At 49.3% G+C, this 24,174-nt stretch overlaps 1 protein-coding gene across 3 annotated transcripts in view; it reads left to right on the top strand.

The window, feature by feature from the left end:
* The window catches only part of MYH14 (myosin heavy chain 14), a 74,807-nt gene that overhangs the window by 12,738 nt on the left and 37,895 nt on the right, over positions 1–24,174 (top strand). For all 3 annotated transcript variants that reach the window (XM_072968552.1, XM_015242796.2, XM_072968554.1), the window contains exons 5-18: positions 33–135; positions 727–750; positions 1,975–2,067; positions 2,417–2,480; positions 5,135–5,233; positions 6,223–6,363; positions 12,876–12,971; positions 15,032–15,150; positions 16,429–16,581; positions 16,691–16,864; positions 17,205–17,378; positions 18,702–18,816; positions 22,266–22,453; positions 23,781–23,902. In XM_072968552.1, the coding sequence (XP_072824653.1) occupies positions 33–135; positions 727–750; positions 1,975–2,067; positions 2,417–2,480; positions 5,135–5,233; positions 6,223–6,363; positions 12,876–12,971; positions 15,032–15,150; positions 16,429–16,581; positions 16,691–16,864; positions 17,205–17,378; positions 18,702–18,816; positions 22,266–22,453; positions 23,781–23,902 (1,665 nt within the window). The remainder of the gene's footprint in view (positions 1–32; positions 136–726; positions 751–1,974; positions 2,068–2,416; positions 2,481–5,134; positions 5,234–6,222; positions 6,364–12,875; positions 12,972–15,031; positions 15,151–16,428; positions 16,582–16,690; positions 16,865–17,204; positions 17,379–18,701; positions 18,817–22,265; positions 22,454–23,780; positions 23,903–24,174) is intronic.

Raw genomic sequence — 24,174 nt, 5'->3', positions numbered from 1 at the left:
GACGACTTTTGCTTTCCTTTGTCCCCCCATAGCGGGGAGTCTGGGGCTGGGAAGACAGAAAACACCAAGAAGGTCATCCAGTACCTCGCCCATGTAGCATCATCACCGAAGGGCAGGAAGGAGCCTGGTGTTCCGGTAAGTGACCTGCTTTGGAGCACACTCTGGACCCTGCCACCAGCAATGCCCCCTCCATCTCAGGTTCTGCTTCTCCCAATAACTCCCTGTGTCCCTACTATGTGTTTGATATAGTCCTGGGAGCAGAGGCAGGCCAGGCAAAAAAAAAAAAAAAATGCAAGGGCCAGTTTTTGTCCTCATTGGCCCTTAGAACAGCTCCTGACACATAGTAGGTGCTTACATTTCTGAGCACCCACCGTGTGTCTGGTCTGACTTAGGTTCCTGCCATGCCCACGTTTCCTTTCTAAGTGAGCATTTATAAAGTGCTATTCCCCTTGCTCACATTACCTTAATACTCCAATGAGGTGGATGTTGTTTTCCTGTGTTTAAAATGAGAAACCGAAGTCACAACTAGGGTGAAGTGGGGCTCAGAGACCACACCCCCAGGAAGGGCCAAAATAGATTCAAACCCCGGCACTATGGTCCCTCGTCTCTCCCCCTGCCCCACACACCCCCCAAGACTGCCAGTTCACCTGTGTGTCTGTCCACGTTCCATGTGCTGTGTCCTGGTCCGTGTCCTGGTCCGTGTCTGGTCTTCCGTGACTTCCTCAGGCCTCCATCAGCACCGTGTCTTATGTGAGTAGCAAAGAATCACCTTGAGTCATGGGTAACATCTGAGTCACCCCAGCCCAAGGTCTTCCTGGCAGACTGGGCCCCAGGCACTGATGGTCACTCCTGGCAGGGAGCCACACTGCCACTTAAGGTGGTCCTACTACGTGGACACTGGGCCTTACACTGTCATGTAATGCAGTCCTACCTTGTGCACACACCCAGGGCCCATGCTGCTGTTTTGTATGGTCTTACTACATGTGTGCAGTCCTGGCCTGCACAGCCGGTTATGTTAGCCCTATCATGTATATGCAGATGGGCCCCAGACCCCAACATGAAACAGCCCAGAGGCCAAAACTACCATTTATTGCTGATCTGCTAAATGTGCCTAGACAGGGCCCGTAGACACCATGAATTCACGCAAGCTGCAGACGAACACTGCCATTTATTATAGGCCTACAGTGTACACCCAGCCCAAGCTAACATCTGAGGGGCTTACAGGGCATTTAAAGAAATAGTTGATGCCTTTAAGAGCTTGGCTGGGAAGGAGGGGAAGGGGATTGCCATTTACTGAGTGCCTACTGTGTTCTGGTTCTGACACTGAGGTGGCTATGAGGAAGTTCAGAGTGAGATCCCTACCCATGGGTCAGCCTGGTTGGGGAAGGAAACTCCTATTTCTTGAACACCTACTATACACCAGTTTGAAGCACTTTACATAGGTTGTATAGATTCTTCTTTAATGAATTCCACAAGTGGTACATGAGTCCATATTCACTGCGGCAACAACAACAACTACAAATCAGATAAAGTGAAATTCCTTTTTCCTTTTCTCAGTCCTCCTTCCTTGGAGTGGCTTACATTGTTGACAGTTTGATGTGTATCCTTGCAGACCTTTCTCTAAATGTTTACAACTATGTATCTATACCTGTAGAAATGGGAGTCTTGTTTTGTGGTGTTTTTTTTCTTCTCATTTCATTTTTTATCAATGGGATCAGATCACATTGTAGGTGTTGTTCCGCAACTTGCTTTTTGTTTGGTTTGGTTTCCACTCAACCATGTGACTTGGAGATGTTTCCTGGTTCCCTTTACGATCAACTGAAGGGCACAACCCAGGTGCAGGAAAGCAAGCACACACCCAGACACACAAAGGCCCTTCATGCACACTCAGCCAGCAGTGACACAAACCCCCAGAGCTAGGCCAGCCCGTCCCCTCCCCCCTGGCCCAGGTACTCACTGATGCGCCATCCCCAGGGTGAGCTGGAGCGGCAGCTTCTTCAGGCTAACCCCATCCTGGAGGCCTTTGGCAATGCCAAGACTGTGAAGAATGACAACTCCTCCCGCTTCGTGAGTGCTGGGGGCAGGCGGTCCATGCGGCGTGTCTGTGGAGCAGAAGCTGGGAGTATCCTGGTTGAGGGGAGGCAGGATGAGTGCGTCTGTTGAGGGAGGAGAGGACTGGAGGCCGGGGCTCTTGGGTCTGAGGGATGAAGGGGCTGGAGACCTGGGTCCTGAGGGAAGTGGTCAAGGGGCCTGGACCTTGAATTCTCCAGGAAGCCCCCATCCCCAGAACCCTGTGACTGCAGTGAGGTTCGTGGGGAGGGAAACAGTTGAGAGGCAGCCCTGGCTCCGGGAAGGCTGACTGTGGGTTGGCAGTGCACTTCAGGCTCAGCTAAGCCCTTCCCGCCTTCTCTCACAGGGCAAATTCATCCGCATCAACTTCGACGTTGCGGGGTACATCGTGGGCGCCAACATTGAGACCTGTATCCTCTCACAGTCCGGAGGGGAGCCTGGGGAGAGGGGTACAAGGGGTGGCGGCCAAGGGCAGGGGCCCTTGGGATCTCACCGCTTAGAGAAAACAGGCGTCCACACCAGCAGGGAGCCTGGCTCCCTGCTGCTCAGAAACCATGCCTCAGCTTCCCTCGCTGCAGAAGGGGAGGGGTCATAGAATCTCAGGAAGGACAGACGCAGCCTCTCCATGTGGAGGGAGGAGGGCGGGGGCTCCCATCGCTTTGATGAGAAGGACAGCACTGCCTTGCTTTTGGGAGGAGAGTCGGCTCTGCCTTACTACAGGGAAAGGACGCAGAGCACAGTCAACAAAAAGGGAAGGCGCGTGGGGTCAAGTGTGGGGAGCCAGCACCAGGTTCCAGAATCCTCACGCCCTACGGTCACATGGGACATGCTTAACTCCCAGGTGTGAGAACACGTGTGAAATGTTTTCTACCGGGAATGCTCATCCGAGACTCAGCTCCCCGGATTTATACTGGGGGCTGATCACAGAGGCACCCTCTTCCTGGCATGTACCCAAATTCCAGGCTCCCTGAAGGAAGGCAGGTGTTCTGCAGAAACCGTGTTGTTTGCACAGTTTTGATGCAGGAAAGCCCTTCGTGTCAGCCTGGGAATGCTATGAACCCTCCTGAAATTCAGATTCCCAGACACCAGCCAAGGGCCGACAGTCTCCATGTCAGCCCATTTCTGTGCAGGCGGTATGCATGCTCAGTAGGAACTGAAAAGATAAAAATACAGATGCTCCCGAAGCGCAGGACTTAAGAGAATGAGCAAAGAAATCACACGGACTGGGGTTGGCATCCCAGCTCTGCTTTGGGACTGTGGGACCTTGGGCATGTGATTTGACCTCTCTGTGCCTCAGTTTCCCCATCTTTAGAAGGGGACAGCTAGGGGAGGGTTTAGCTCAGAGGTAGAGTATGTGCTTAGCATGCACAAGGTCCTGGGTTCAATCCCTAGTACCTCCATTAAAAAACATGTAAATAAATAAACCTAATTACCCTCCCCAAAAAACCCCCAAAATAAAAATAAAATGCATGTGAAGATATTTTTTTAAAAAATTTTAAAAAGAAGGGGTAGAATCACAGAACCTACCCTCGAAGGGTCTGAAGGACACTGTGAATCAAAGTCTCAGCACAGCCCTGCCACATTGTAAACACTCAAGAACCAGCTATTATTATTAGAAATTAATGATTAAAGTCAGCACTGTGATTATAACATTATAATATTCTAATGTTAATATTGTTGAGGAATAATTAGTGACTGCAATGTGAACGATATTCATTGTAAATCATATCCCCATCCCTGGGGTGTCTGAGAAACTCTGCCCCTCATCATCTGGGGAGGTTGGGCAGCAGTGTGTGGGTACAAGGGTATTCGTAGGAGTGCTCGGGGAGTAAGGAAATGGGCATCTCTCCGTCAAGCAGCTGGGCCCCCTGGACTCAGCTGCTGCCTGGTAACTGCTGCCCTGGGCTCATGGCCTCATGTCCCCTGCAGCCACCGGCTCCTGCTCCCCACTGTTCCTGTGGTCATCACTCCTCCGCATCACAGTTCCTGCTCCCACAGCTGCTTAGGGCTCACAGCTCTTCTTGCTCCGTGTATCCTGCCGCCTCCCGCCTCCTCTGACCCTGTGGTTCCCACAGCCTCATAGTCCCATTGGTCCTCTCTGCCTGCTTCCGTATGTTAACTTCCCATGCTCCCCATCCAGTTGGGACTGCCATGCCCACAGCTCTCATGCCCAGCTGTCTCAGCCTCAGGGCCAATACCAGCCTATGGATTGATGTTCACGGGGAAGGTGCCACTTCTGGGTCAAACAGATGGATCCTGGGCTCAGCCTGACCCCTCAGCGCCAGTGTCAGCTTGACCGATGTTTCTTGAGTGTTTACTATGTGCCCGGCGCTGTCCCAAGAACTCTCCCTGTGTTCTCTCAGCTCCTCTTCTCTGTAACCCTGTGAGGCAGGGGCTGTTATCATCCCATTTCACAGAAGAGGAAACCGAGGCTCAGGGCAGTCATCACCCAGGGTCGCCCAGGTTGTGCGTGCTCCCCCCATCCCACCCTGCCCTGTGAGATCCTCTCCCTCTGGTCCTCCCTGTCTCATTTGAGCAAGTTAGCACTCCAGGGTTTTTGATCAGTGGTTTGCAGTCCCTCTTAGGCAAGGCTCCCCTAGGCAGGTCTGCATGATGAGAGTTGTGCAAAATATGTGCTCAGTGGCCCCTCAGTGTGGGACCCGAATTATCAGGTGATTTATGTTCCTTTAAGGCATCTTGCCAATTTTTAGTGTGTAAATGTGCCATGTGGCTTTCCTAGAAGGGGGCAGCTGAGAGCCCCAGTATCCGTACCGGGAAGCTGAAGCTGGGAAGGTCATGATGGCAGGACGCATTCTTACTGCAGGGCTCCGGTGTTTGACATATAACTGATTTACCTCCACCACACTTTGTTCATGGGTGTTATTATCAAGCCCCTTGCCCAGATGAGGAAACTGAGGCACAAATGCTTAAATGTCACATGTCCAAGGCCACTGGTCCAGTAAGTGGCCAGATTGCAGGCCTGGGCTGTGAGCTACTCCACTGTTCCTTGGGGAGAGCAGGTGGGGTCCCCTCCCCTGTGGCACCTTGACTTGCCCCCGTCCAGACCTGCTGGAGAAGTCGCGGGCCATCCGCCAGGCCAAGGACGAATGCAGCTTCCACATATTCTACCAGCTGCTGGGAGGCGCTGGAGAGCAGCTCAAGGGTCAGTGTCCAGTGGCTCCCTGGGGGGACAGGAGTGGGGTACTGGGTGCGAGACCTGGTGGGCGCCCGGGGAGGAGGAGGTGGGAGGCACTAACCTCTGTCGAGCACCTGCTTTATATCAGGCTACTGCTGGGTAGTGGATTCTGTTGCCTCCTGGACCCCGCTGCCCCTGGTTTCTGCCGCCTCCCGACTTTTGCCAAGCCGACTCCTGCCACCCCCAGGCCCGGGCTGCCTGCCCAGACTCTGCTGCCCTCTGGTTCCCGCTGCTGTCTTCTGAGTCTTGCTCACACCAGCTCCGTGGCCACGTGGCTCCCGCTCACCCTCACTTCTCTGCTGAAACTCCGGGGCTCTGCTTCCTCCAGCGGGTGTTGTGATGACTCCAGCTTTGCCACCTTGGGGTTCCTGATGATCGTGGTTTGTGTGGCTTCTAAGCACCTACTGCCTCCTGGTTCCTGCCTGAGGTTTCCTCCTGTCTCCTGCTCTGCACTCCTCCTGCCCTTTGGCTCTGGAAACACCCTGAGGCTCTCTCCTTTACAGTGCTCCCCACCCCCGCCCCATCTTGTTCTGGCTTCTTCAGCTTTGTAGCTCCGGCCGCCTCCTGACCCCTTTGCACCCAGCCGCCCGCTGACGGTGGCTTCCGAACCCACATGCCAACTGCCAATGACCCCTGCTGTCCCGTGGCTTCTGCTAACTCGGGCAGCCGCAACCCTGTTGCTTCTGCCAGTGGGCGGCTCCTGTCTGCTCTAGGCAATTCTGTGACTTGAGAATCAATATGGAAGGAGGGAAGAGGAAAGGTCTAGTATGTGCTAAGTACCCATGTCATGCCTGGCCCTTCCCACCAAACCTGTGAAGAAAACATCCTCACTCCCTTGACAGAGGAAGAGACCGAGGTTCCTAGTGGGGAAGTGATGCTTGTCCCAGGGAAGCCTGGAAGTAAGTCTGACTCTACAGCTCACTCTCGACCTTGGCCTTCACCTGTTTCCCCTACAGCTGACCTTCTCCTAGAGCCATTCTCCCACTACCGCTTCCTGACCAATGGGCCGTCGTCCTCTCCTGGCCAGGAGCGCGAGCTCTTCCAGGAGACGCTGGAGTCCCTGCGGGTCCTGGGATTCACCCATGAGGAAATCACCTGTGAGTAAGCTCTGAGCCCCCAGCGAAGGGTAGGGGTGGACCCCACATAGGTAGGCAGGGGACCTGGCCATTCATTTCTCCGTTTGAAAACTAAAACGGAATGGAGGAGGGAGGAAGGTAGAGCTTTAAGTAGGGGATCAGGAAGGACACACTGAGATGGCAGTGTTCAGTCAAGCAAAACCCTGGAGAGCTGAGGGAGTGAGCACTGGTGATATGGGGAAGAGTGTTCTAGGCAGAGGGAACCATATGTGCAAAGGCCCTGAGGCAGGAAAGGTGTGGCATGTCTGAGGAACTTCTTGAATGGATTTAACTGGTGGGTGACTGAGGGGTATGGGGAGATGGAGCTGCAGAGGCAGGTGGGGCCTCAAATGCCAGCCTAGGGGCCTGGGACTTTGTCCTGAAGGCACTGGGGAGCCATAGGAGGGCTGGGAGCAGTGGAGGAGCAGCTCTGGGCCGGTGAAGGATGCACTGGAGGCCAGGAGGAGGCTGAAATGAAGGTGGAGGGAAGACCCTGGCCCTGGGTCAGCCCTGTTTGGTCTGGGCTCGAGGGCACTGGGCTGAAATACCCAGGTCATCATCACAGGTTATGCTGCGTGGCCTCCCACCTTTCTCACCAAACTGTGTTTTCACAGTAGTTCTGTTGCAACACTGTATCCATTTGCTAGGGCCACCTTAACAAAACACCAGAAACCTTAAACAGCAGAAATTGTCTCCCAGTTCTGGAGGCCAGAAGTCTGAGATTGGGGTGTTGGCAGGGTTGGTTGGTCCTGGGAGAATCTGTTCGTTTCCTCTCCTGTAACTTCGGGTGATTTCCTGGCCATCTTTGGCATTCTCTAGCTTGTAGAAGCATCACCTGCCTCCGTGTACGTGTCTGTGTGCAAATATCCCGTTTATAGGACACCCATCATATTAGGGGCTACCCTACTCCCGTGTGACTTCATCTTAACTTGAACAATTACATCTGCAACAACCCGATACCCAAATCAGGTCACATTCCGAGAGGTCCTGGGGGTTCAGACTTCAATATATCATTTTGGGGACAGTAAGGGAGCATGACTGAACCCGTAACATGCGCGTAGAGGCAGACCTCAGTCTTTTCTGTGGCTGCCTGGCATTTCATTGTCTGGATGAACTGTGATTCCTTTCACCAGTCCGGTAGAGAAAGACCCTGAGCAGGGCCGAGCAGGGGCCGGGACTGGATCTCATTCTCCGGCGCTGCGGGAGGCCCTGGGAGCTATTGTTGGCTCCCGGGCCAATGACGAAGGCTGGAGACCCAGTGCCAGCTTGGCTGTCCACCCCGGCTGCAAACAGGCCAGTCTCCTGGGGCATATTGACACAGGGTCTCCGGCCTCCCTGCTGGATTTCCCAACCACAGTTGCGTAACCGCTCCGCCTTCCTGTCCTCCTGGGCAACTGACAAACAAACTCAGATGGAGGCTACAGTGGGGGCCTGGGTCCCGCCTGACCTCCTGACACAGGTCACCTTCAGAAAACTTCCCTGGGGGGCTGCCTTGCTGTGTGGTGGGCAGCAGCTCCGAATTTGGCAATCTCAAAGGAAAAATTCTGAAGCATGCATGTAGTGATGTAACCTGAATATGATCAAAGGTCCTCGCGTGAAATCTGAGGCATCTGAGGCTCTTGCGGGCCCTGGTTTTCCACTGTTAAGCTTCCTGCCTGGCCTTCCAGAAATATTTTAGACATGTAAGGTAAAAAGAAAAGACACACATTATAGGTTCTTTTCCAGCCCTACTGTTGATTTTCAGCCCTACTGTTGATAAAAATGTTACGATATTTCTCTTCTGATTGAAAAGTTCCCGCACAGTGGTTGCTCCAGATGTGCCCAGCCCCCCACCCGCACCGACCTTCCTCCCAGGACCGTAGCAGATGCACCAACTAATGGTGAAAACATCTGGCCCATCAGGCCCCACCCCCCAGCCTGGCCTAGGCCCTGGGCAGCACTGGGCTAAAATGTCAGCTCATCACCCCCATACTATTGTGTTTTCCCCCCACTTTTCCCACCAAATGGTAGGTTTTGGCAATTATTCTGTTTTTGTATGAATAGGTGAACTTCAGTCTTTTTGGCGGTTGTATGAAATTTCCCAGTTTAGATGAACTGTGATTTTTTTTTTCAATGGAGGGACTGGGTTTTGAACCCAGGACCTTTTGCTTACTAAGCACTCGCTCTGCCACTGAGCTGTACCCTCCCCCCTAACTGTAATTCTTGTAACTGATCCCTGTCCCTTGCAGACACACCCTTAGGGTGACTACATCCCATTGCTGTTGGAATGAACTCCCCTCCCCCCACAAAGAAAGGTGTCAAGACCATCCTTGTAGGTAGGTCTTTGTGCTCCTGGGTGAACAGAACTGTAGCATCAGTTCTTAGTAACGAAATGCTGAGTCCAAGGAGTGGTGCAATTTTTGTTTTTTTCCCAGCTTTAACAGAAATGTAACAGCTTTAAAAATTTTTTAAATTGAAGTGTAGTTGACTTACAATGCTTCAGGTGTACAGCAAACTGATACAGTTATACATATATATGTATGCTTTTTCAGATTCTTTTCCATTATAGGTTTGTACAAGCTATTGAATATAGTTTCCTGTGCTATACAGTAGGTCCTTGTTGTTTATCTCTTTTAGATATAGTAGTGTGTATGCATTCATCCCAAATTCCCAATTTATCCCTCTTCCCCTTTCCCCTTTGGTAACCATAGGTTTGTTTTCTATGTCTGTGAATCTATTTCTGTTTTGTAGATAAGTTTATTTGTATCATTTTTTACCACGTGTAAGTGATATCATATGGTGTTTGTCTTTCTCTGAGTTCACTCACTATGATAATCTGTAGGTCCATCCATTTATCTGCAAATGGCATTGTTTCATTCTTTTTATGGCTGAGTGATATATATATACACCACAGCTTCTTTATCCATTCATCTATCGATGGACATTTAGTTTGCTTCTATGTCTTTGCTATTGTAAATAGTGCTGCTGTGAACATGGGGGCTTTTGTCTTTTAAAGTTAGAGTTTTTTCCCAGATATATGCCCAGGAGTGGGGTTGCTGGATCACATGGTAACTCTATTTTTAGTTTCTTAAGGAACCTCCATACTGTTCTCCATAGTGGCTTCACCAAATTACATTCCCACCAACAGTCAACAGTTTTATTGAGATTTCAGTCACATACCATAACATTCACTTCGTTAAACTGTGCAAGTCAGTGGCTTCTAGTACCATCACAGAGTTGTGCAGCCATCAGCACAATCACAATTTAGAATATTTTCAGTGGCCCTAGAGGATAACTTGCACGGCTTTGCCATCACCTGCCAGTTTCTACTGCTGGTCCCTGGGAACCACAGCTCTGCTTCCTGTCTCTAAGGATTTGCTTATCCTGGACCTTTCAGATCAATGGAATCATACAGTACGTCATCCTTTGCGGCTGACTTCCTTCACTCGGGGTGATAGTGTGAAGGTTGATCCATATAGTAGCAAGTATCCGGGCTTCTTTCCTTTTTATTGCTGAATAATTTTGATTCTTATCTTTTTATCACGGAAATTTTCAAACACGTATGCAAGTAGAGAGCAGAGGGTAACGAACACCCCCGGGCACCTGGCACCAGATCCAACAATTATCAGCTGATAACTTCTTGGCTTTCGTCTCTAACCACTTCCTTTCCCTTCCCCCAACCCCGACTGTTTTTTAAATTGTATTGAATCGACCTCATCGCCGTCCAGAAGGTGGCGCTAGTTTCCAGTTTCGCCAACCAGATATCCGGTGCACCTGTTTCCCCACGCGCAAGCCAGCAACCACTGTCGTGAGCTTTTTTGCTTTTGCTGGTGCGGCAGGTGGATGGGGTCTCATAACAGTTTTAGTTTGTGTTTCACTTGCGAAGAGTGGAGTCAGCCGGTCACCTTTTCCTAGACTCTCCTTTTGACAAAAGAAGAGACGGAGGTCCAGGGAGGTGGGATGTCTGCCTTAGGACTCACTGCAAAGAGGCGGTGGAACCCGGGACTGACTCCAAAGCTGACCGGTGATCCGTTCCCAGGGAGGCAAGAGGGCGCCTCTGGGTCACCTGTGGGAAGCCTGGGGGCAGAGAGCTTCGGGGGCCAGTGGAGGCAGGACCTCCATCTCCCTCCCCACTTCCCATCTCTGTCCGCGTTGGCACCGTCAGTGACACCCTGAGGGGTTGAGCAGAGAGCCTGGCACACAGGGAGGCGAGCTCCTGCTCACTTGAGGCCATCGCAGCACGACTAGCCCCACGCCTCTGCCAACGCCAGCGCAGGCTGGGACTTGTTCACTGTCGTCGGCTGGTCTGAAGTCACCCGCGAGGGCTGACTGCCAAGTCCTCAGCGTCAGACTCACCCGGATGCTTGGCACCAATGCAGGTTCCTCAGCCAACTGTAAAAGGCCATTTTAAAGGTCACTAGGGGAACTCGAGTCTGGGCGGCATCTGAGCTGAGGTTAAGGATGAACGGCCACTCAGTTTGTTAGGGGTGATTATGCCAGTTATGGGTCTATAAGGAGATGTCATTTATTTCTTTCGGAAGGTGCTTCCCTGCCCCACCCCCATCAAAACCAATATTTCCAGGACTCTCCGCTGTCCTGGTCCACCCAGCCCCTGACCCCCCCAAACAGGTAGAAACGGAGACGGATGAGCCCAGCCCCTCCCACTGTCCAGCTGGGAAACCGAGGCCCAGGAGGCTCCCCGGCATGCCCAAGGCCACACAGCAAACTCCCACTGTTTAATAATGTACCCCGACTAGTGAACTCCTTGCCGTTCATCTTTAGTCTATTGATTCAGTCGACACTTGATGGAGTCTTTGGGCCAGACCCCTGCAGCCTGGGGCCGCCAAGCTAACCATGACCAAGACAGAACAAGCCCCTTTCCCCTGGAGTGCTGAGCCCCAGGGAGCGTCACAGGATACAAATGCACAAATTAAAGTTGATCCCATGGAAGAGTGACAGCTGGGAGGTCCTAGAGCAGTAACGATGTGTCATGGGGGTCTTGGAAGGGTTGGGGCAGCTGCTGGCGGAGGTGGCTGTTGGCTGAGCTCTGACGGTCAAGAATTAAGCAGGTGTAGATGGTGCTGGACAGCCTCTTGGTAGAGGGAACTGTCAGGGCAAAGGCCAGGGGGCAAGAGAGTGTCACCTGTTGGCGGAAATGGAAGGAGATCGGCATGGCTTCTTGGAGTGAGTGAGGGGTCCCCAAACTGGAGTAGGTGGGAGAGTTGGGGACACGGTGCCTAAGACCCTGATAAGGGGTTAGACTGAATCCCAGAAGTAGTGGGGACATAGAAGGAATTCTTTCCCCCAAAGAGGCAAGCTTAAGTTCATTCATGAACACATTTATGGATTGCTTACTGTATGCGGAGGACACGATTAGAAGATACTTTCCACAAGGAGTTATGATCTTGATGGATCTTCTGGTCCCCACCTGCCCAGTCTCTGTGACATCCAGAAACACACCCCAATACCTTGCCTGGTGGCCCCCATCACTGTGCCAACAATCCCTGCAAGTTCCTGAGACATCCTCTCGGGGGCAGCATCACCCAGTTAGGGTGAGATTTCTCGATTCTGCACAGACAAGCAAATACAGTACATCTTGATTTGCGACTTCCCCATTTGAGAATTCTCATGCACACTAACTGTATTTGTAACTCCCAAATCAATAATCCTGGTGCTTTTGTGGTCAATGTGGTCATTCACAAAAGGGTGAAAGTTTTGACTTGCCCAGTGCAGACTCAATTGAGGTCCCACGAGGCAATCCTCTGCCTTTTTTTTTTTTAAATTGAAGTATATTTGATTTACTGTGTTGTGTTAGTTTCTGGTGTACAGCAAAGTGACTCAGTTATACATATGTGTATTCTTTTTTATATTCTTTCTCATTATAGGATATTACAAGATAATATCTTGTAATAATCTTTAATGAAAAAATATGAAAACAAATATATGTAAATAAATGCATGACTGGGACATTATGCTGTACATCAGAAATTCACACATTGTAACTGACTGTACTTCAGTTTAAGAAGAAGATATTGAATGTAGTTCCTTGTGCTATACAGCAGGACCCTGTTGGTTATCTATATTATATATAATAGTTTGTGTCTGCTAATCCCAAACTCCTAATTTATCCCTCCTTCCTTTCCCCTTTGGTAAACATAAATTTGTTTTCTGTGTCTGTTAAGTCTGTTTCTGTTTTGTAAATAAATTCATTTGTATCATTTTAAAAAGTACCTCCGATTTAAAAAAAAAAACTAATTACCTACCCCCTGCAAAAAAAATTAAAGAAAAAGCACCTGCCCAGGGTCAGGCGGTGGTTTGATTTGACATCGGGGTTTTTTTCCTTTTAAATTGAGGTACTGGAAGTTGAACCCAGGACCTTGTGCACGCTAAGCATGCACTCTACCCACCCCTCCCCAACATTGGATTTTTAAGCTAGATTTCTAAGGGGGTGGTTAAGACCACACATCAGGGTCCGGAGCCACGCGTGATCTCTTTCTCTCTCTGCTGCCCCTTAGCCATGCTGCGGATGGTCTCTGCAGTTCTCCAGTTTGGCAACATCGTCCTGAAAAGAGAGCGAAACACCGACCAAGCCTCCATGCCTGACAACACAGGTACCGCCACCTTCCTGCTGCCCCTCCCGCCACGTAGAGAGCACCCCTCCCCAGCCAGACCTGTCTCCAACCCAGGACCACTCCTGTCCTCTGCTGGTGGATTTCCTGCCCTCTGCTGAGTCCTTATCAAAGGAACATCTTCCACTCTTTTCTTGATTATAAGAAGTATGAGCTCTGCTGAAAATGTGAACACCACCAGTGAGCCAAAACGAGGTGGAGGGGGAACAGCGGGATCCTCTGTCGTCCTCGCCCCTCCCAGCTGATGGGGAACCTCCGTTAGCGCTGGGCGTATCTCCTCCTGGCCTCTGTGCTCTGCACGCATGGACCTTTTAATTTTTTATTTTTTGCTTTTCAAAAGCAGAAGTATAGTTGATGTTCCTCTTTTTAAAATCCAAATGGAAATAGCTACTGGGGTTTCTTCATCTGGGGTCTGTTGGGGAGAACTGATTGCTAGTATAATTAATCTCCTTTAAGATTCTGTGTATTTCATTTTCTGCCTTTGCAAACGTTAATCAGAGAAGCAGCCCTTAATTTTCATCAGCTGGCAAAGAACCCACTAAAGGCTGAGAGCTCTGTTAAGGTGTCCTATTACTGGCAGTGTCGTCGTCTGTGCTAGCTTTTTTTTTAAGTTTAGCTTTATTTTTGGGGGGGAGGTAATTAGGTATTTATTTACTTATTTATTTAAATTGAGGTACTGGGGATCGAACCCAGGACCTCATGCATGCTAAGCAGGTGCTCTACCACTGAGCTATACCCTCCCCCCGAAGTGATGCATTTTTAAAGATTTCTATTGTGTTTGGCCACTTCAGTGAAGTTTTATTACAAGATCTTTCCCCCCAATATTTTATAGGGACATTTTCAAACATACAGAGAAGTTCAAAGTCATAGTGAACCACCCAGACCTACCGCCTAGATTCTGCCATTGACATTGTTATTACACTTGCTTTATGGAAAATCTTTCCATCCTCTGTTTATCCATCTTACTTTCTGGTGCATTTCAGGTATTGGGGTCATTCACCCTTACATCCTACAGCCTGCATGTCATTTACTGGCGTCCAGTATTTATTTACAATTCTTTCTTGGATTTGAAGTGAAACATACACATCATGAGATACACACATCTTAAGTGTACCATGTAATAATTTATAATAATTATTATTTAACAAATAATTATTAAATAAATATGTATCATTGTTTATTAAATAATTAAGTAAACAATAATTATGTTAATTATTTGTTAATTATTAAACAATTATAATAAGTATTTATTAAATAATAATGTGTATATAATACTTATTAAATGATAGTTTTATAATTAATATTTGTTAAATATTTATTGAACAATTATTTGTGATAATTATTTAATAATTATTGAGCAATTATTTATAATACATATTTATTAAATAATTATCATTTCTATTTATTAAATAATAATTACTAAACAATAGTTTTATAATTAGTAATTAATATTTCATTTCATTTCATTTAATATTTAATTTTAATATTAATGTTTATTAAGTATTTGTTACATATATTTATAGATATTATTTATTAAATAATAATTTAAAATAATCGTTTATAATTATTATTTATTAGTTATAAACAATTATTTATAATAATTTATATATACTTTATAATCATACACTTTATAGTCATATTATAGTTGATAGTATTTATTAAATAATAACTATTTATAATAATACTATTTAGTGACTGCAGAACATTTTTTCAAATGAATGAACCTCGACTCTCTTACCAGTCCCCAGCTGTTGGGCATTCAGGTTGTTTCCTGTTTTCTCCATCATAAACAGCGCTGTGACAAACATCCTCCTAGTCCAGCCATTGCTCACATCCAGGTTTCTATTTGCCAACAGGGGGTCCCAGGAGGGTGATTGTTAGGCCAGAGAATACACATGCTTTTAGGACCTGTGATGCATCTAGTGGGAAAGGCTGGGTCCATCTTCTGTCCCACTCAGAGTTGGGGGGTGGCACTCTCTTCCCCAATCCATGCTGGCCCCATTTCCCAGTGCTGATGGGATCTTGATGTCTCTCGCCCTCAGCTGCACAGAAGCTCTGCCGCCTCCTGGGCCTGGGGGTGACCGATTTCTCCCGCGCCCTGCTCACCCCCCGCATCAAAGTTGGCCGAGACTACGTGCAGAAAGCACAGACCAAGGAACAGGTGGGCGAGGCTGGAGGCCGGCAGGTGCAGGGAGGGTCCTAGATTTTAAAGTGCCTTATGCCAGTTTTTTCTTATTCACTCTTTAAACTTTTTTGCTGAGTGTCTGTTTGGTTACTCTGGTCTAGGTGCTGGAAGTAAAAGTAGTCATGGAAGCAAAGACCACACCTTCATGGAGCCCAGGCTCTAGTAGCAAATCAGATAATAAAAGAAGATAAATAAATAAGGATACTTTCTATGAAGGAGAGGATTAGAGTAGTCAGGAAAGCCCTCTCTGAGGAGGTGACATTTGAGTTGAGACCTAGATGGTTTAAGGCAGAGGGAATAGCATATGTAAAGGCCCTGGGGCTGGAACAAGCTTGGCAAGTTGGGAACATTAAGGAGGTCATTGAGGCTAGAGTGGGGCAGAAGGTGGTAGAAGCTGCAGTCAGAGAGTTTGGAAGGAGACAGATCACACAAGGTCTTACAGGCCACTGTAAGGAGGTGAGTTTTATTCACAGGGCAGCAGGAGACCAGTGAGGATTTAAGCCAGGGAGCAACTTGATTCAGTTTGTCTTGTATAAAGATTCCTTTGCCAACTATGGAGAATTGGGTCCAGGGGTCACCAATAGAGGCAGAGACACGAGGAGGCCACTTGTCTACACAGGCAAGCAATGGCAGCTCAGACAAAGGTAGTGGCAGTGGGAGTGGGGAGATCTGAAAGCACGCTAGATGTTTTCAGAATCCAGCCTTGGCGCTGGGCCAGAGAAGGCACAGTTGGGAATATGAGATTGGGGGTCACACTGACCCGGGTTCCCTCTCAGTTGAGGTACTATTGTTAGGATCCATTTCCTGAGGCACAGAGAGATTTATTCACATGCCAGAGGCCACGCAGCCTCTAAGGGGCAGAGCTGGGATTCTAACCTAGGTGTCAGGCTCTTCTTAACCGTTCTGGAAATTGGTTCAAGGGTTTGGGGGAGGAGTAAAGAGCTAATATGCCCCCAAGCTCTTCATACAGTGCCTGGTGCACAGTAGGGCTTCAGTAGTGGTTTTTGTTTTTTGGGTTTTTTTTAATGGAGGTGCTGGAGGTATTGAGAATCGAACCCAGGACCTCGTGCATGCTAAGCAGGCACTCTACCATTGAGCTATACCCTTCACCCTGGTCTGCCATTGTTAATGTCACCATTCTTGATGAACCACGAGGGGGCCCCGTCCACACCCAGTGTCTCCTCTCTGGCCCTCGGGGAGGGACTGGGGCTGCCGATGTGCAGGCGGGGTCCTCACTGTGTGCCCTCCTCGCAGGCGGACTTCGCGCTGGAGGCCCTGGCCAAGGCCACCTACGAGCGCCTGTTTCGCTGGCTGGTCCTGCGCCTCAACCGAGCGTTGGACCGCAGCCCTCGCCAGGGCGCCTCCTTCCTGGGCATCCTGGACATTGCTGGCTTCGAGATCTTCCAGGTCTGTACCTTATGCGGGGCTGGGGGCTGGAGAGCTCCATCAGGCTGGCCCTGTCCCCGCCCTCTGTGTTCTCTGCCCCATCTCTCATGTGTCCTTCCCCCTCCCGCAGCTGAACTCCTTCGAGCAGCTCTGCATCAACTACACCAACGAGAAGCTGCAGCAGCTCTTCAACCACACCATGTTCGTCCTGGAGCAGGAGGAGTACCAGCGCGAGGGCATCCCCTGGACCTTCCTGGACTTTGGCCTCGACCTGCAGCCCTGCATCGACCTCATCGAGCGGCCGGTGAGCCCAGGGCTTCTCTCAACCCACAGCTCACACGTGTCTCCTCTAGCATCTGCCAGTGACTTGGGTCCAGCTCCTCACCCTGCCGGGCCTCTCCGTCAATTTAGAGGGGAAGATGGCACAGATTTGCTTGGCCCCTAGATGTTTGGAACCCAGAACATGCCTGCCTCGGGGCCTGGCTCGAATCAAAGGGCCGATCGAGGGCTATAGCTGTCACTGTTGTCATGTTTTCTTGCAGATCCCAAGTGTCACATGACCTCAAATTTAGCAGCAACCTAAGTATCCAATATTTGGGGATCTGACTTACTCTTTCCCCCCACCACTTTTTGTTGATGGGCAGGCTAACCCCCCTGGACTCCTGGCCCTGCTGGATGAAGAGTGCTGGTTTCCAAAGGCCACAGACAAGTCCTTTGTGGAGAAGGTGGCCCAAGAGCAAGGTGGTCACCCCAAGTTCCAGCGGCCAAGGCACCTGCGGGATCAGGCTGACTTCAGTGTCCTGCACTATGCGGGCAAGGTAGGGAGTAGGGGCCAGCCTTGGGGCATGTGGGTGGGAGTGAGGATGCATGGAGGGTGCAGAGGGAAAGCAGAGGCCACCTGATGTCCACTGGGACAAATCACAGCCAGGTCAGGGGCTAGGAAGGAGGAGTGAGGACTCTCTGTTTGATGAAATCAGCAAAGACTTCCTCAAGGAGGGGATATTTGCAGTAGGGTTTGAGGGATGGATAGGAGTTCCCCAGGAGGAGAATTAGGAGCATATTGCTAACGTATTTGGCAAACATCTGCCTTTTGTGTGCTCAGTCCTGTGCTGAGCAAAGCTGGACCCTAGTCAGACATGATTCCATCCTGACAAATTTTGTTATCTAGGAGGGAGATGAATACAGATCACTGGGCTATAAGGCTGATAAGTGCTTTAATGGGGGATTAAATGACACTATAGATATGCCAGGGAAGTTCTCACAGAGGACAGTAATGCTTGATGTAGAGTCTAAATCAAGGGTCAGCAAATATTTTCTGGAAATAGTTTCAGCTCTGTAAGCCAGACAGTCTCTGGCACAATTACTCATTTCTGCCATTATAGCCCAAAAGAAGTCACAGGTCACACAGAAACGAAGGCTGCATTCCAATAAAACTTTATTTACAAAAGGAGGTGGCAGGTTGGATTTGACCTGAGGGCCATAGTTTGCCAATCCCTGGTCTAAATGATGAGAAACATGTAGCCAGCAGAGGACGGGAGGAGGGTGGGAAGGGCTCTCTGGGAGGAGGGAATAGCATGTACAAGACCCGTGGGTTCCTTTCTAGAGCTCAGTTTGCTTCCCAAACATTGCCTGAGACTGCACGTGTGCCCAGTTGTGTGCTGGGCTATGAGTCAGACTCGGGCCCTGGCCTCCAGGAGCCACTGTCTGGTCGCAGGAGCACGTGCAGAGAACCATGGGTCAAGACTGTGACTCCGTGGAGAAGGAGCCAGCCGTGTAAAAGTCCACGGTGAAAGAATCACAGGTGGCGGAAAAGGCAGGGATAAAAATCCTGAGGTGGAAATGAGATCTCATGTTTGAGGAGCAGTGTGGCTGGTGTAGAATGAATAAGTAAAGAAGGGATGGTGGGTGATGTCATGGAGGTGGGCAGAGTCCTGGTAAGGGAAATCCATAAAGGGAGAAAGGGCCCTGCTGGTGGAGGGTGCAGTTCAGGATATGGACACAAGGTGACACCAACGCTCTCACGTGAGTGGTGAGCCCCAGAGCTGGGCGGGAGTCTAAGCGCTTCTGGGAGGCCCCTTGGGGAATCTGGAGAGCTGGTGAACCCACCATCTCAGCCCCCTCCTCTGCCCGACTTCATCCAGGTCGACTACAAGGCCAATGAGTGGCTGATGAAAAACATGGACCCTCTGAATGACAACGTCGCAGCCCTGCTTCACCAGAGCACAGACCGGCTAACTGCAGAGATTTGGAAAGATGGTAAGGATCAGCTTCCTCGGGTCCGGTCTCCCTGAGGCTCTGTGCATCCCTTCTCCCCACCCACAGTAGGAACGCTTTTGTTCCAAGCTGAGTTCTGAACCTGAGTTGTCTGCTCAGATGCTGAACTAGTGCCAGCAGGAGAGACAGTCTCACAATAGCTTTTCCAATTAGTGATTGATTGATTGATAGCTCAAGCCAGCATCACACTCGATGGTAAAACACTCCTGTTTAATCAGAAACGAGACAAGGATGCCCACTGTCAACACTGCTGTGAAACACGTTTTTGGCGATATTGGTTGATGCACTCAGACCAGAAAAAGAAATAGGTATATGAATATTCAAAAGGAAGTGATGAAGGTATTCATTGTAGGTGACATATGATCTCTAAAAAAAAAAAATCAAGAGATTCTACTGAAAAAGAATTAAGGACAACAAGAGAACCCAGACAGGTGGTGTTTTACACATTAGTCAACTTTTAGTCTTTGTTTTCAGTTCCCTTCAGGACTCCAGGAGAATTAAAAAGCAGCAAAACCCAAGATATTAGTTTGGAGTTTTCTTGCTCCAACAAGGCCCATATGAGTTTGGCCATCAGTCTTTTCAGACTGACACTCCTAAGAGGTGGACAGAAAAGCCTTGTGCATCCATGCCTCCCATCCTTAGAGGAGGTTTGAGAGATGATTTTATAAAAGTGGTAGAACCAGTAACTTGGTTTTTCTGATTCCGGGTTTCCAGAATCTGTCAGTTTACCTTAATCTTTTATTGAAGTGAAAAGTGTAGTAGTAGACGTGCCAGCCCATGTGATTAGACAGGAGAAAAAAATAAGGAAAATGGGTCATTCCCAAAACGAATTCAGAGGGAAAAGGGCATAGGGCAGCTAGATAGGGTAAGCTGCTTTTAGATAGAGAAATTTGGTGTTAATGTCTCAAATAACTTACATAAGAGGGGTTGAAAAAACAGTGTTTGATGTTCGGTAACAGAACCAGAATCTGCTGAGAATCATCTCCTTTAGACTGACAATCTCCCCTTTCAGCTTCTTTAAAATCTATGCCCCATTCATGGACACATGATGCCCCCCAGTCCCTCACATATTCCACCCCATATATATACTTGGCTCTCAAAGGGTTCCAGGAGAGAAAGTGGAAGTGGCAAAGCCTCATGAGTCCTACTGGAACCAGACACAGCGTTAATTCCTCCACAGTTCAGAACAAAGCAAGTCACGCGGCCAGCTCAGATTCCTGGAGCTGCAAGTTGCAGAGAGCGGTGGGGAACTGGGACCAGTTTTTCATCAATCTCTCCTACAGCTGCCCTGAGCCCAGAGATGGCTTTGCTCTCTGGCATCCTGACAGCCCAGAGTTGGATACCCAGCATTCTGGCAGCCCAGGGGGAAAGCCAGATGAGACAAGCTCTCTTCAGAGAGGCAAATACAAGCTGAGAGCCTAGAGTTAGTCCTTGAGCTTCCTGGCAGCCAGGGCAAAAAAGGGATACCTAATAAAACAGATTTAGACTCAACCTCTAGACAGAGAGTTCTTTTTTTCCCTTGGCATTAAATTCTCACAGAGGACATTTGTCCCTTCAGCCAACATTGATGCGCTCAGTGGTAGACACAAAGATGAACAGGGCAGTCTCCCTGGCTTTAAACGTTCCTGGCTAACATTCAGGTTTCCCCTCCTGCTTTGCTCTGTGCTGCTGACTAATAACCTTGTCTTCTTTTCTCCTTCCTGCCACCTTCTCTCCCTCTCCTCTTCTGATGCTGCTCCCTTTGCATCTCCCGCCCCCTGTCTCTGCCCTCCCCCCAATCTGTCCTCACACCCAGAGCACGGGGGCTTGCAGCAGTTCTCTTTCCTGGGCTCCTTCCCACCGTCGCCCCCAGGATCTCCAGGGAGGCACAGCTCTGCCATTTCTCCGTCAGGGGGTGGGTGTTGCTGTGCATCAACGGGTGAGATTTGCTGGACGAGGAGGGTGGGCCCTTTGGACCAGAACCTGGTTTTGGATATCTGTCCCCTGTCCTCCCCATATGGAGGTCTTACCCTCCTCTTTCCCCACCTTGTTAGCTCCCTCAGCAGGTTCCAGACTCTTGTAGCACAAGGCCTTCTTCTAACCAAACAGCATATAAAAGTGCAAACAACTGTGCTAATAGCAGCTGGCATTAACTGAGTATGTACTATGTGCCATGCAATGTGCAAAGCCCTTTTACCAATATGAACACATGGGATCCTCCAGATGACCCAATCAGGCAGGTGTGGGTACTCCTACCCTCACCGTAGTCGAGGAAATGGAAGCACAGAGAGGTTAAATCACCCACCTGAGGTCACACAGCCAGGAATAGACAAAGCTGGGATTTGAACCCAGAGCCTCAGCTCTTACCTGTGCTCCAAGAACTTAATAAATGACAATGCAGGAGGGAGGGTAGAGCTTAGTGGTAGAGCGTGTGCTTTGCATGCACAAGTCCTGAGTTCAATCCCCAGGACCTCCACTATAAACAAACTAACAAACAAACCTAATTACCTCCCCCTGCAAAAAACAAAGGAAAAAGAAACAGAAAACGAATGATAATGATCATTTTAATAATAACCGGAGTGTGGTGGTGGGAGGGACAACTGAACCCAGGAAGCAACAATACCACATATCCGAGCCCCAACTGTGCGCAAGCTCTGCCCTCCAAGCAAGTTATCTGGTTGACCCCCAGTGACCTTCAGGATGGAGGCTTCCAGGACACGAGAAGCTGCCCCAACTGTAGATTCTGGAGAAACTGGGCAGGATTCAATACATAGAATTTGCAGCAAAGAAGTTGATATTTCTCACTAGCTGAAACGACACCACTAAATAGAGGAAACAAAGTTACCATGAAATCGGGCCTTTCTGGGAAGATGGTGAAAATAGAGGCAGTTTGCCTTCTTTTAAATATTGTGATTAAAGCCAGACTTGGGTACATTTTCACATGACAGTGTTTCGGGTTCCTAAAAATACAACATGGCAGTGGTTCTCACTTTTCCCCCCTCTGTGCCTCGATTTCCTCATCTATAAAATGGGAATGATTTTTATAGGCTTCTAAATAAGCTGATGTATGTAAAGTGCTTTGAGCAGGGCCTGGCAGGGAGTGAATGCTGAGCAAACCTTTGCTGACACCATTGTCATTTGCTAATAAGGAAAATGGAGAAGATGGGTCAGAGGCCAGGGTTTAAGAGGACTCACATGGCCTGGGTTCAGATCCTGGATCTTCAGATCCTAAGCTGTGGGGCCTTGGGCACAATCTTCCATCTTTCTGAGCCTCAGTTTGTCCGTCAGTCCAATGGGCTGATGACACCTACCTTACTAGTCTGGGAGAGTTGTTTCATATGTAAAATGTCAGGTCCTGTACATGGTAAGACCCTTGATCTTCAGCCAGTCCAGCTCCCTACAACTGACCCCTGACCCTATTCTTTCTCTACATATGTTTCCTCCTTCTACAGTGGAGGGCATTGTGGGGCTGGAGCAGGTGAGCAGCCTGGGGGATGTCCCACCTGGTGGCCGCCCCCGCCGAGGCATGTTCCGGACGGTGGGACAGCTCTACAAGGAGTCCCTCAGCCGCCTCATGGCCACACTCAGCAACACCAACCCCAGCTTCGTGCGCTGTATCATCCCCAACCACGAGAAGAGGGTGAGTGACCCGGCCTGGGAAGCAGATGCGGCTCTGGCAAAATGGCCTTACGCCCCAGACACTGGACTTGGCTGGGGAGCCATGTCTCGTCTCAGGCTCACCTCTGACTGGCTGCATGACCTTGAGCAAGTTGCTTTCTCTACCAGGCTCAATGCCCTCTTTGGAAAATTCATTCTTTCACAGGACTTATGTTTTATTGAACACCTACTAAGTGCCAGATAGTAGGGCTACATTAGAGAGGAAAGCACAGCCAACCCCATTTTCTCAGTCTAATCTGGAGCACAGACATTTAACTAGCCACTTACACTGAATGTCCAGTTGAATTTGTAGGAGTGGTGACTGTCACATCAGAATTAATCTAGTCAGTGAAGTCAGGGAAGTCTCCCTGGAGGAGGTGGGATCTGAGCTCTGAACGATAACTGGTATTCTAAGCAGAGAACAGCTTGTGCAAAAGCCCAGTGGTTGTTTGGAGCTTGAAAGGTGTAAGAGATGGAAAGAAGGCTGTTGGGGCTGGGGGTGTCAAGTAGGTGTGAGGAGACCATGCCTGGTATCCCAGGCCACCAAGAGGTTTTCAGGTTGAGAAAATCAGGGAATAGGCCCTGTGGAAAAGGGTTAGCATGAGTGGAAGTTGAAACTCCGAAATTAGGTGCCTGGGCTTCTATTGGACTCAGAAAGTAGAAGCTGTGGTTATTGGGTTGGTGGTTCTGTGTGTGTGTGTGTGTGTGTGTGTGTGTCCTTTCTCATGTCTCAGATACCATATTTATCAAATCTAAGACACATTTATTTCTGACACTTTAGTATCTCTGAAGTTGTGATGTGGCTTAAAATTTGTGGCCTGTCTGAGTTTAATTGACAAGATTTTTTCTTTCTTGGTGGTATATGAAATCAGTGTGTTTTACAATTGATAGTGGCTTGTATTTGATTAGTGATGTCTTTCTTTTTTTCTGTGGGATAGGGGAGTAATTAGGTTTATTTGTTTGATTTTTTTTTTCTTTAATGGAGGTACTCGGAATTGAACTCAGGACCTTATGCATGCTAAGCACGCGCTCTACCACTTGAACTATACACTTCCTCTTGATTAGTGATGTCTTGACCTCATTTATTGTCGGTCTCTCCCAGTGGACTCTGAGCTCCCCCAGGACAGGCATTTCTGCCTGGCACGTAGTAGGTTCTCAATGAATTATAGGTGGAACCCCATGAAATTGCCAACCATTTGTGACCTGCCAGAACTGCCATCCAGCTGAGTTCCCCTGACGGCTGTCGTCTGATGCGTGGCGCCCCCGTGTGGCCACCACTGAGCTTGCGTGTCTGTCACTGCTCTCCGCAGGCCGGGAAGCTGGAGCCTCGGCTGGTGCTGGACCAGCTGCGCTGTAACGGGGTCCTGGAGGGCATCCGCATCTGTCGCCAGGGCTTTCCCAACCGCATCCTCTTCCAGGAGTTCCGGCAGCGGTGAGAAGCGTGGGGTGGGATGGGGCTTGGGTTTGGAAGCCACCATAGCTGCATCCAAAGCCCCCTCACCCTGCTACTTCTGAGTCGGGTGGAGGGTGAGAGTGGGCAAGTTCTTTTGGTTATTGAGTCTCAGTTTTCTCATTTGTGATATGGGAGAGCAGTGCCCCACTCAGTGCGTTCCCAGAGAGAAGGGGCATAGAGCACTGTGTTGCAGAGAATTGCAGTCGGCATTTCTTATGAAAATGCAATGGAACAGGATAGAACAGAAAATA

The sequence above is a fragment of the Vicugna pacos genome, chromosome 9 (genome assembly GCF_048564905.1).
Source record: "Vicugna pacos chromosome 9, VicPac4, whole genome shotgun sequence".
Lineage (NCBI taxonomy): Eukaryota > Metazoa > Chordata > Mammalia > Artiodactyla > Camelidae > Vicugna > Vicugna pacos.
The sequence above is the reverse complement of the archived record's forward strand: the minus strand, read 5'-3'. Positions and strand labels throughout refer to the sequence as shown.